Here is a 13385-nt window from a genome sequence, read left to right as displayed (position 1 = left end):
GGAGTATGGAATCTGCAGAGGATCTACTGGTGAAGCTAAATTTCTCCCAAATCTGTTGAATCTGTTCTGATGAAGAAATATCTACACCTTCTCTAAGTCTATTTTTTTATTCATTTTAATTCAGATCAATAGTTTTCTATAAATGTATTACTATATGTAATTATTATATTTTTTATTTTATATAATTAATTGAATCATGGGCACAGACTAAATTTAGAAGAAAATAAACATAAGTAATGGTTATAGATAGATTTGATGATACGGTTTCTAGATGGAGAGATATGATGAGTCATACATGCTCTGAGCAGTAAAGACCACCAGCCAATTTTAATTATTCACTGGGCACTTGGCTGCTCAGTGGGCCAAATTATTATTTCCCAGACAGAGAACAGTGCTCCCAATTGAAATATATGTGGCTTTCAAATTGAATTTGGAGACTGACTAAATTAAATTCTTTTATCTACCTGTATTTTTCTTGTGTGTGTGTGTGTGTGTGTTTGTGTGTGTGTTTGTGTGTGTTTTGTCAATTCCAAAAACCTTTCTGTTCTAAATGATGGTCAAAATGATCTCTTTTATTACAGAAAGATCAGGAACTGATACACTCATGATAGAATCAGAATCAAAGCTGCTCTGATGTACATCTGTTTGGCTAACTTTAGGGGTCATGACAATTGCATCCTGCAATGAATCTACAAATCAGAAAACATCTGGTTTGTGTACTCTGGTTCTGCTAGTTGCGCCCCTCTGAGGCAAATGGTAAGTAAATTCAATATAAAACTGATTTACACTGAGTTTTAACATTTTTAGAGAACAAGGGGGAGAAGGACTGGCTCCTAAATAAAAGAAACCAAGAAACATACAATGGAGTATGTCTGTATAAGAAGAATAAGCACCACAGTGCTTCACTTACAAGTGTATATGTATATATATTTATATATATATAGAGAGAGAGAGAGAGAGAGAGAGAGAGAGAGAGACATCATAGTAGTAACATCATAACTATATATAGAACATCATGTAAGTAACATAATAGGTTCATATCAGTGACAATAGTAACTGCTTGGTACTTCTTGGTACATATTTGTTGTGAGATTTTTGTGTTGTCATAAAAGATACTTGCTATATATATATATATATATATATATATATATGTGTGTGTGTGTGTGTGTTTTATTTATTTTTTTGCCTTGTTTTTTTTCTTCTTTTTTTGCCTTGTTTTTCTGTAAAAATACCTTTAAGCAACATAATTTAGGTCAAAGACACCCATCCACAATTAAAATGTAGTTTTTAAGCTTCACAGTAAATATATTCATGTTTAATGATATGGTTTATGCAACCTGATTTCATGAGACCAGCTCACTTTTTTTATTTGCTCTCCAGAGATGACTAGAAGGACACACTTGTGGAAAACGAATGTGTAACGTGGAAGTCATGACACCAGAGTTGTGTGGTCAGACAGGCAGGGTAGATCACCAGCAAACAATAACACAAAGGATAATCCAGGAGAGTAATCCAACGAACAGGCGTAAGGTCAGAGCAGGCAACAAACAATCAAAATATGGAAAAAGTCCAAGATTAAACACACGTAGCCAATTTAAGGAAATAAGGGAACAAGGAAACTGGGAAAATGTTACAGGCTTACAATCAACAGCGATGTGAGAGTGTGCGTGTACCATTCTTACAATGAGACTAATGAGGTTATTAGAGATAGGTGACAGCAATTGATGGTGAGTGCAGATGACTCCGTGCAAAAGATTGTGGAAAATGGAGTCTTTTTTGAATGATAAAAGTCAGGGATAAAGTGCCAACTGGTGGAGCTTATGGGCACTCCTGCTAGTGATCAGCCCCACCCCCAAGTAACGGCTTCCAAGTGAGTCCTGGAGGGAGGTGGAACAGACGGGACTGGAACAAAGAACACAGAAAGGTTAACTGCGGCCTCTGCATCTGTAACAGGACTGGCATCTTTGACCTTTACAGGGTGAGCAGAGAGTTCAGGGGTAGTCCTTTTGATCATGGCTGGACAGTCAGACAGTGCAGATACAACCTTCTTGGTCATTACAGGACAATTAGAGGGTTTGAGACCAGCCTTTTTGGCTAGGTGAGGATGGTCACAGAGTTCATGAATTGCCCTCATGGGCATGACAGGGCTAGCTAGAAGTTAATTGATGGTCTCTTTGAATGTGACAGGACAAGCTAAGAGTTCAGAAATGGTTTCCCTAGACGTAACAGGGCAGGCAGAAGTGACCTTCATGGCCAGGACAGGACAGGCAGAAATTTCACAGTTCACTCGGGATCAGAAGCCCTCTCTTGGCTAAACCTAGGAACTGTGGTGGAGTGTGTAGCCCAAACGCATTGAATGGCCGTAGCCATTGCAGGCAGGACAGAGAGCATGGAGTCTATCTCTGTGACAGACGGCGCTAAAACTGCAGAGCTTGTGATGACAGCTGTGACGTGAAGAGATTCTGGATAATCAGCTGTGACATGACGAGACTCTGGATGATCAGCTGTGACGTATAAAGACTCTGGACGATCAGCTCTGACGTGACAAGACTCTAAAGGAACAGCTTAGACATGACGAGACTCCAACGTATCAGCTGTGAGGTGATGAGACTCTTGAAGATCAGCTGTGACATGACAAGACTCTGGAGGATAAGCTCTGATGTGACAAGACTCTGGACGACCAGCTGTGACGTGACGAAACTCTAAAGGATCAGTTCTGACGTGACGAGACTCTAAAACAGTGACCCTGCAGAGTTTAGCTCCAACCCTGAAAAAAACTAAATTGTCTGTAGCCTAAGTAATCCTGAAGACCTTGACTAGCTTGTTCAGGTGGATTTGATTAGGGTTAGAGCTAAACTCTTCAGGACAGCAGCACTCCAAGACCATGTTGCCTACCCCTAATCTAAAGGATCAGCTCGGATGTGACAAAACTCTGGATGATCAGCTGTAATGTGACAAGTCTCTAAAGGATCAGCACTGACATGACGAGACTCAGGAAAAACAGCTTTAATGTGACTAGGCTCAGGAAAATCAGCTGTGACGTGACTTGACTCTGGATGATATTTGCCTTATAGTTTTTTTATAGAAAGGCCTAGCTGAGCCACTGCATTCTGTCATGCCACTGCATGACCTAAACTGGACTTTTGACATTTATATTTATCTGCCACTGTGATTGAGTGCATTTACCGTGGGAGTGGTGGAGAAGGACCGCCACATGGCCGCCACACCACAGACTTCCACTGTCATGGTTAGTTCTCCAGAGTCTCGTCTTGTCAGGCCCACCATTTCAGAGTCTGCTCATGTCAAGCCTGCCAAGCCAAAGCCTGCTCAAACCATTTCTGCTAGTCCAGGGCCTACTTATGTCAAGTCTGCAATGCCAAGGTTGGCTCACGTCATGCCTCCTAAGCCTGGACCTTATCACAAGATGGATGCCAGCCCAGAATCTCTCCACAAGATGGCTGCCAACCCAAAGACTGTTCACAAAATGTCTGCCAGCCCAAAGACTGTCCCCAAAATGGCTGCCAATGCAGAGACAAATGACAGCAATTGATGATTAGTGTAGATTAGTCTGGACAAATTATTATGGGAAATGGAGTCCTGGGTAAATGCTAAAAGTCAGGGATGGAGTGTCCACTGGTGGAGCTGCAGCTCCAGCTGGTGATCGTGACAGAATCTCACATCAAAAATGTGTGTATTTTTATATCCTTCCAGGTTACACTGATAAACAGATACAGTTGAACTCAACAAGCTAAACAAACAAAATACAACCTGAAGCAACTTGAGTCACTATCTGTCAACACTTGGAGTATAGTATCATCCAAACGTTTTATTTAGTTGCTTTGAGCTATGTTTATTACTGTTCACTGAAGGTTGACTATATTATAATTTCAACTTTTAGCCATTGTTTTTGCTTTATCTCTGCAGTCTTTGTCAGTCTGTTGAAAAAAAAAATCACCACCTTTCATCAGATCTACCGATGATTAGTTACAGTTTCAAGCAAGCTTTGAAATGTGTGTTGGGGAAAAATGTTCCCGATGTTCTCCGTCTATCAGGTGTCCTGTTTTTGAACTGCATTAACCCTGTTGAAAGAATGTTGTTTATATAATATCGTTTTTATTTGTTTAATTCTCTGCACTGAGAACATTACTGTATTTAATGACATTCATATGTATTTCTCGTCCAAATCTAAAGCACACTGGCAAGTTTACACAGTGAATAAACAGTGTACTTCTGAAACTGCCAGAACAACTTTGCAATCAGAGTGATGACAAAATATAAACCATGAGGAGAAGAAGAACATGATTCTGTCCTGATCCCATTCTTCATAGGCCCAGCGAGGTAGTTCATCAAAGGTAATCACTTATTCTAATGGACTTTCATATTTGTTTGTTCTTTTCTCTCTGTATAATACATGTGAGTGCAGATAGATGTGGCATGTCTGTCATTGTGTTTGACAGTAAACACCATTACACAGTCACTTGGGTATTTCAAATGATTTTTGATTTAGAAGTGAATTAAACTTACACAATATCATTCAAAGGTTTGCGGTTGTAAAATTAAAAAAAAAAATCTCTCTGAAAGAAGTGTCATGCTCACCAAGACTTCATCTATTTGTTCAAAATACAGTAAAAAAATAATATTGTGAAATATTTTTAGAATTTAAAATAGCAGCTTTTCATTTGAATAAAATGTCATTTATTCCTGTGATGACTAAGTTGAATTTTCAGCATCATAACTCCAGTCTTCAGTGTCACATAATCCTTCAGATATCATTATGAAATGCTGATTTTCTAATCAGACACCACCTATTCAAAACACCTAATAAGAAACAACTCTTATTATTATCAATTTTTGAAAAGAGTTGTGCTGTGTAATATTTTTGTAGAAACCATGATTATTATTCCAGGATTCTTTAATGAACAGAAAGTAAAAAATAAAAATAAAAAAGAGAGAGAGATGTTCAAAAGAACATTTATTTGAAATAGAAATCTTGTGCAACATTTTAATTGTCCATTTCTAAAAGTCAGTTTCGATCAGTTTAATATATCTTTGTGGAAATAAGATTTTAACTTCTTATTTCATATTTTATTCATAACTCAAAAGGCAAAAATGAAAAGAAAAAACATTAGAAACTGGTGTCATGAATGAACAGCTCTACTGATTCTACGGAGTGAAATCTATGGCAGGAATAATATTATAATACATCCACTAGACACTTTGGTCTCTAAAGAATTCATCCAGTCTGTTTTCTTGTTTTTAATAAATAAGCTCTTAGGGTCCTGTCTCCAGTCCAAGCTGTGAGAGTGGAAGAATAAGATACAAGCTGGGAAAATGCATGGTGAGTTTTCATAAAAAAATGTTTTGTACATTTTAGAGCTTTGGTTTGCTTCAACAGCTTTCTTTCCCTTCATTCCTTCATATCTTGTAGCATCTATTAAAATGAATGGCTGAGTGGAAATCTGGTATGGTCATGAAAAGACCCTTTTCTGCGAAACTCTTGTACATTATCAGACATCAGGGCACAGATGTGATCTAGATTACCCCACGCTCCCCCAATATTCTTTTCCTGCTCTCTCTCTCTCTCTCTCTCTCTCCCTCACTCTCCTGAACACAAAAGAAAGAAATCATTGAGTTTCTCCCTTTTTATAAACACTCCCTCCCCTTCCAGTAGTCTCCAAATAGGGACACAGACTTTCAGGTTCCCAAACTTTGTTGGAAGAAGTGAAAAGAAGTCTAAGGCAGGCTGATTATGTGTGCTCCACTTCTCTGCCTCTGAAAGGCAAAGCAAAGAACATTTTGACCAGACACATGGCTCTACCCTGTGACATGGCAGAAGATTCTGGTGAGTTCTGTCAGTTTTATTTTATTCATGTTTGTACTTTGCAAAACAAGACCTGTCTTGATCAATATGGCAGAGCTATTTAATGCCCTGATTTGAGTGCATGACTCATTACTTTAGTGACTGGGGTACATATATCTTCTGACATTCATTTAATTATAGGAATATCACCTTACATTTCATAAATATGCGGCAATAATGTTTAAGACACACCACACTCAACCAACTTCACTTTCTTTTTTGCTGCACATGAAATTCTCTTTAATGTAAGTATGACTAAATTAAACCCAAAACTGGCACAGCGACTGAACTTTCCATTCAAAAAGACTTGTGGCCTATTTTCATAGTCTTCCAATATTACAAATGTGTTCTGAAGGTTGAGTTTCAGCATAAGAGTGAACATCTTATGCTCCAGACACTTGGCATGATTGCTGAAGGTTAATCGTGACTTTTTATCTGGAGTAGGCAGACTTTGTTATCATAAAAAATGATACTGCATTTCCTTAGCTTTGAACTGGTTTGGCATGTATTTTTAGAAATGACACAATGCTTCTAAAAAGGTGCCTGAAGGAAATGTAAAGGTCAAAAGCGCTGTTTGAATGGGCTTTTATAGTTCCAATAATATCATTTATGTGTCTAAAAGGTTTAATAGTTTTCTCCGTTGTAAAACATTACAAGCTCTGGATTGGCAGTGTGAGCAGTTGTGAGGGATCAAAACAGAGCGACTAATCAAATCAAGACTTTTGTGCCATTGTTCATTTACAATGTTGATCAGTAAATCTAAAAATATTGTTCGCATATGACAGCATTTTGCTCTGCTTGGTTAAGGAACAATATGCATCATTCCGAGACATGAAATAATTTTCAATATCTGTTTTTCTCATCTCAATACATTTGACACTTTCAGACTTAATTAAAAAATTAAACACCTTGCAAAAACATTTCAGTATTTAATTTTAACTGTGAAAAAAAAATCATAATAAAAGAGATTCATTCATTTTCTCAAAGTGCTTCAGGACTAAGTGAGAAATAAATCACTGCTTTCATCATTGCATGCACAGCAGAGCAGAAGTTCATTACAGGCTGTGTCGGTCTGTTGAGTTACAGATATTATCCTTACTCCATGAGGCACAAATGTCAATCAGCAAGCATGAACAACAAATTACTGCTGTAGAGAGGCAAAGATGCTCTTGATGGTACTCCTTTACTAAAATGGATGGGTCTTTACTAAAAGAGCTTGATTGTGATTTATAGGGATACCTACAGATTAGACAGGTAAAAAAAAAACTGAAGGCAACCCCACAGGTCAAACCTTTAAAAAAGATGACTGCAATTAACCAACAGATTTTATATTCTATTACACTAATGCAAAAAATATGAATGCATAAGCAGCAAAATGTATTTTTCATGCTGCCCAGAACATGCACAGGAAGATTTTTTTTAGGCAAAGCCTGCTGAACTACCGCAGAATCCAAAAGTGCTCACACTGTGGAAAAGAAAGCCGTCTTCCCTTGAAGACAGATATCGCATTTCACATTTCCAGATGTTGAGAGGAGTGTTGGGATACCCTGGAGTAAGACAGGACATTGAAAGTGACTGTGTAAGTTGAGTTGATTCAGAGAGCAGGAGATAGAAAGAACAAAAAACTTTTATGAAACATCCTTTAAGGGATAGTACACCCAAAAATGTCGTTCCAAACCCGTAAGACCTCAAAATAAAGATATTTTTTATTCTGAGAGCTCTTTGACCCTCCCATAGACAGCAAGGGTACTACCATGATCAAGGTCCAGAAAAGGTAATAAGGACATCAGTAAAATAATCAATGTGACATCAGTAGTTCAACAATAATTTTACGAAGCTACAAGAATACTTTTTGTGTGCAAAGGAAACAAAAATAACAACTTTGTTCAACAATTTTTCTCCTCCTCATTCAGTCTGCAGGGGCTTGCCTCAATTTTGGGGAGTATATTCTTGAAGCTTTGTACAATTACAGTTTGAATTACTGATGTTGCATGGACTATTTTACTGATGTGCTTACTATGTTCCTGGACCGTGATCGTGGTAGTACCCTTGCTGTCTATGGGAGGGTCTTGGAATGTATCAAAAAAATTCTGAATTTGTGTTCTGAAGATAAACAAAGGTCTTACGGGTTTGGAACGACTTGAGGATGAGTAATTAATGACCGAATTTACTTTTTTATTTTTTATTTTTTTGGGTGAACTATCCCTTTAAAGTAACCTATGTTGCAAAATTCATCATTGTTTTCTTTGCCCACTGAAAAATTCAATTCCTTCCCTTTGTTTTCAAGAAAACAACTTTTCTACAAATTGTTATGCGTAAAACTCAAATTCTCAAAAACTAAATTTTTCAGTTTACCTATTGTCATATTAATTTTATTATTGAAGATAAAATTTATAAAACAATTTAAAGCAAAGGAACATCTAAGAATAATCTAAGATGATGCTTTTTCACGCCAAGGGCACTATGCAGAAACTGTAAAAAGGAAAGAGTCTCAACACTGTGTGATTGTATTATCTAAGATGGGGCTCACACTTTTTCTTTGAAAGAGTGTAAAGAGAGAGAGAGAGGGGTGAAGGGCACTCATCCTTGTACATGGAAGACTAAACAAACAGTCTCCCCTTCCAGAGAGGTCATGTGCTACACCTCAGGGCCCTCACATAAATGAATGTGCTCACTACACACACCAGCAGGAAGCCCCCCTCCACATGCTCCGGAAAACCCTGTAAAAGTCTACTGCTTCATTTAGCATTCACAGTACAGTTGGCAGACAGTATAGTTTCACAAATACAGCAACTTCTTTAATCCTCTGACCTCTCATTATCTTTCATATTTGACCGTAAGTTCCATGAAATTACTTAAAAAGCTATGTGTATTTTTCTAGATTCGTTTTATTCAGTTTGGTATCTAGAGAATGTATACAGTTCATAACATAACATAACATAACAACATTGTAACAATTTTACGCACACCCACAGAGTTCTCAAGTTTGGGGTCCATAAGTTTGTAAATATTTTTATTCACTAAGGACATACTAATTTGATTACACATGACAGTTAAGACTTTTACATTGTTACAAAATAAAATAAAAACCTTACTATTCTTTAGTTTTTCTTTAACTCTGTATTCAAAAAAATTGTCACCATTTCCACAAAAATATTAAGCAGCACAAATGTTTTCTTTGGAAGCTTGTTTCTGTCGTGGGAAGAAAATAAGTAAATAAAGTCAATTCTGACTCTATTACTAATGATTCTGGTTTTATATCTGATAATTACAAAAATGTTCTTGTCATTCTAAGAATTTTTCTCAGAAATGCAAGTTATAAACTCACAATTCTGTGAAGAAAGGTCCCAATTGTTAAATATTCACACTGAATAGAAAAGTTGTGATATATAAACTAACACTTGCAAGAACAAATAATTCAAAACTGAGCAACTACCAGTTATATTTCTTACATGTTATTTTAAATTGTAATAATATTTCACAATATTACTGTTTTACTGTATATTTATCAAATACATGTAGCCTTGGCGAGCCTGAGAGTCTTTCAAAAACATTACAGTCTTTTGAACAATACTGAATAGTTTCCATTGAAGAAAAGTTTTGGTCTGTTCTCAAAGCAAAACATTATTTAACCATCTGTTTATGTCTTCACAGATGAGGTCAGAGCTTTGCAACAGTGGTGATTGTGTGGAAAAGCTGCGTCCAGCTTTGAGGGGCTCAGGAGGGACCTCACGTTTGTCATTGCTTGATTTCTCATCCATCACTCCGTCAAGTCCCAGGTCATAGAGGTTCCTCCCTCGTCTGGGTCATGATGAGGCTTCACTCTACTCTGGGCACTTGGCTCTTCACACTCCTAGTGATGCCAGTCTACTGCCAGAGTGGTGATGATGGAGAGTGGGGATCAGGTGACGTCTCTGGGACTGTGGTCACTGGCAACTCCTCCGCTCCAGTCTTTCATGCAGTCGGGGATGAGCCAGACAGGACCAGGCCAGTTTTTCAGAGCCTGTCAGAGACAGAAGGCGGCGACTGTTATGTCAACTTTCACACCAGCCAAGTCATGACAAGGCGGCTACGAGCTTTCAGAGAGGAAGTTGCTTATCTAAAGGCCATTCAGCATGGGAACCAGGCAGTGATGGAGAATCTGGTCCAGTATGTAGGAGCAGAGATGGGAGATCAACGCTACGAGGAGGTGATCCAAGAGAACATTGTTGGAACCAGAGAGGATCACCTGAGCTGTGAGAGTGTGGTGACAAAAGCAGCAGAGGAGTTGGAGAGTCAGCTGGAGGGAGACGCTCAAGCCACTTTGGCTGGAATTCAGAAGTGAGATGAGTTGAATCATAATAAGGCAGTCATATGCTCTTGTCTTTGAGGCAAAACTCCATGGTTTTTAACAATTTAAGATGCTTTAACAAACCTGCATGATAAAGAGGAGGGAGGAAAGTCTAACACGTGCAAAATATTTAGTATAAAATTGTACAATTTGCTGTAGACACATGAGAAATGATAATGGAAGATCATAGGTGAAAATGTCTATATTTTTCTAAGTACACTGGTATACTGTACATCCAAATAAACAAATAAAACTACAGAATTGCATTAATTTGACCATAATTACAGTAAAAAAAACGTAATATTAGGAAATATTATTACAATTTAAAATAACTGTTTTCTATTTGAATATATTTTTAAATGAAATTTATTCCTGTAATGCAAAACTGAATTTTTATTGGTCATTACTCCAGTCTTCAGTGTCACGTGATCGTTCAGAAATCATTCTCATATGCTGAATTGCTTTATTATTAATGTTGACAATGTTGTGCTGCTTAAAATTTTTGTCAAAGCATTTTTTAGGATTCGTTGATGAACAGAAAATCTAAAATAATATAATTCATGTAAAATAGAATATATATATATATATATATATATATATATATATATATATATATATATATATATATATATATATATATATGTACAGTATGTATATGTAGTATAATTAGTTTAATTTATATAATTTATTTACTATATATGTTTTTATATGTATTTTGTTTTTGTTTCCCAATATATAGAGAGTTCAGTTATAGACCTTAAAGGGATAGATCACCCAAAAATGAAAATTAACCCATACATTACTCACCCTCAAGGCATCCTATGTGTATATGACTTTCTTCTTTCAAACAAATCCAGTCTGAGTTATATAAAAAAAAAACTGTATTTGATCTTTCAATCTATTTAATGCCACTAAACAGCTGTGTTGCAGTGCATCAGTCCAAAAGAAGTGAAATAAAAAGCACCCATCCATTAAAAAAAAGTGTCTAACGTGGCTCCGGGGGGGTGAACAATGGCCTCCTGTAGCAAATCTTTGTGTTTTGTAAGAAAAATATCCATATTCAAAACATAATAATCACTTTAATGTAGCCTGCACCAACAGTTGTACACAGAAGCAGCTCCAGACTGATGAGGTATGAGGTCAGCGCTGCGCATGCGCCGGTGAGTCTTGTGAAAACCAACATTTGTTACCAGGAGCAAAGGAAGCAAAGTTTCCTTACTTTAGCAAATGAAAACCAGTCTCCTCTTGGCTTATATAAAAATCCTCCAACATTCTTCTTTACAAATCCTCGTTTGGACTTCTAATTAGTGACCGTTGTTTTGTTTTGATCTCTACCCTGCAATTCCTTGTTCGTCACATCTGAGTGGCACATGCGCAAAGCTGACCTCATACATCAATCCCCCGGAATGCTTCCATTTACAACAGTGAGTACAAGCTAGATCAAAGTAATAATTATCTTTTAAATATGGTTTATTTTTTTTTTAACAAAAACAAATTGATTCACTACAGGAGGTCTTTGTTCAACTCCCGGAGCGATGTGAGACACTTTTTTTGTTTTTTAATAGATGGGCCTTTTTATTTAACTTCTTTTGGACTGAAGCATGCAACACCCGCTGAGTGCCAGTAAACAGCTTGAAAGATCACTGACAATTTTTTTATATAATTCCAACTGGATTTGTCTGAAAGAAGAAAGATAAATTAATAAAAGTAAAATTCTAAAAGTAAATCCTAAACAAGAAATAAATGCTTATAAACACAGTGATGTAAAAAAAAAGCTTGTAGCTCATAGAGCCTCAGACTAACCACAATGACACGACTGATTCTGGTCTCTGGGTTTTCCATCACCAGTCTGGACAGTTGGAAGGAATGTGAATTTCAGCCCCTTTGAGGCCCCTACTTCAAGAAATACTATGCTGAGGCCCCTGTTCATTTCCTTCTTCTCCTCTCTCTCTCTCTCTCTCTCTCTCTATTTCTGATGTTGTGTCTACTTTATGTCTTTATCTAAGAATAAAAGAGGAGTCCCTTGCCTTTGAAGAAATGCTGCGTACCGCGACGGACATCGCCACTCGACTGGAGAGCTCCTCACGAACCCTGCATGTGGAGATGATCAAACAGCTGAGGAAGAACATGAGACAGCCACGCACAACTAAATGATTCAGTGGGAAGCCCTCCAACCTGAAAAATTAAAAAAACTGATAAAAGTGATATACGGCATGTCACATCAATATTATCCACAATGTTTTAATAACAGTAAAACAACATTGTCCCCTTAAACAGTGGACCATTTGCATTTTTTTATATTTTATCTCACTTGCTTACTATGTTTTAAAAAGCACTATTGTCAGAGAATAGACTGAAATGCTATACTATATTTTTCTCTCTTGTACAATGTTCATTTATGAGCCATAATGAAAACATAATGGCTTTGTGTACAAGGAAATTGTAAAAATGATCTTGCCATTGAGGTGACTTCTTAAAAGAATATTCTCTTTCCAAGTACAGACAACCCTGTAGCTATGGTCTAGATGTCTTGGCGCTAGGGAGCAGATGGTGAAAAGACTGTATGAGGGTCTGGAAATCAGCAAGCATGAACTCTTATACGTTGGAGAGAGAGAGAGAAAGTTGGAAATGAAAAAGAAAGAAAGAAAGAAGGAAAGAAAAACATGGCAGTGATGTCACTGAGACATAAAAACGTTACTTGGCAGCTTGAAGCCAGAATCTAAAAGAATGAGAAGAAAGAATCAGAAATCTTTGTGACTAAAGAATGTTATTTTAAAATATATTGTGATTACTCGGGTATGATTAAATATACTGTAAGTATAACTATTAAAATAAAAGTGTATTACTCTTGTCAGTTGTGGTCACTTTTGCTATTTTTGAAGGGATTTATGTGTGCATGCTGGCAGCGTTCATGGATACAGATTGTGTGAAAGAATGAATTTCAGTGACAAACTAAATACAATACTGAGTGTTGAATATTTATTACTGTTGATGGGGGTTATAGTCATTCTTTATGTGGCATTGCTGAATATGATTTTCACTAAAAGTATATATCAGGGTTTTAATGTACAATTAGAGAAGGTATTTTTCCAAGCCATCCCTTTGCTAGAAATTGCTTGTTGAGAGTGTGAACTCTTTAAATTGATTAAAAATAAAAGCCCCACAAACGCCCCTTCAGCATTTATTCAGCAACCC

At 36.9% G+C, this 13385-nt stretch overlaps 1 protein-coding gene across 1 annotated transcript; it reads left to right on the top strand.

Annotated features, from left to right (window-relative positions):
- The first annotated feature begins 5662 nt into the window (after positions 1-5662).
- Positions 5663-13040, top strand: si:ch211-142k18.1 (uncharacterized). Its single transcript, XM_026291260.1, has 3 exons — positions 5663-5842; positions 9515-10180; positions 12197-13040. The coding sequence occupies exons 2-3, from the start codon at positions 9669-9671 to the stop codon at positions 12342-12344; spliced, it is 660 nt and encodes a 219-aa protein (XP_026147045.1). The 5' UTR covers positions 5663-5842; positions 9515-9668; the 3' UTR covers positions 12345-13040.
- The last annotated feature ends 345 nt before the right edge of the window (positions 13041-13385 follow it).

Source organism: Carassius auratus, chromosome 20, assembly GCF_003368295.1.
Source record: "Carassius auratus strain Wakin chromosome 20, ASM336829v1, whole genome shotgun sequence".
Lineage (NCBI taxonomy): Eukaryota > Metazoa > Chordata > Actinopteri > Cypriniformes > Cyprinidae > Carassius > Carassius auratus.
This window is presented reverse-complemented; position numbering and strand designations above follow the sequence as displayed.

Coding starts and splice junctions, on each gene's coding strand:
- si:ch211-142k18.1 (XM_026291260.1), top strand. CDS start 9,669: ATGATGAGGCTTCACTCTACTCTGGGCACTTGGCTCTTCACACTCCTA. Junction 10,181..12,196: donor ACTTTGGCTGGAATTCAGAA/GTGAGATGAGTT, acceptor TCTTTATCTAAG/AATAAAAGAGGAGTCCCTTG.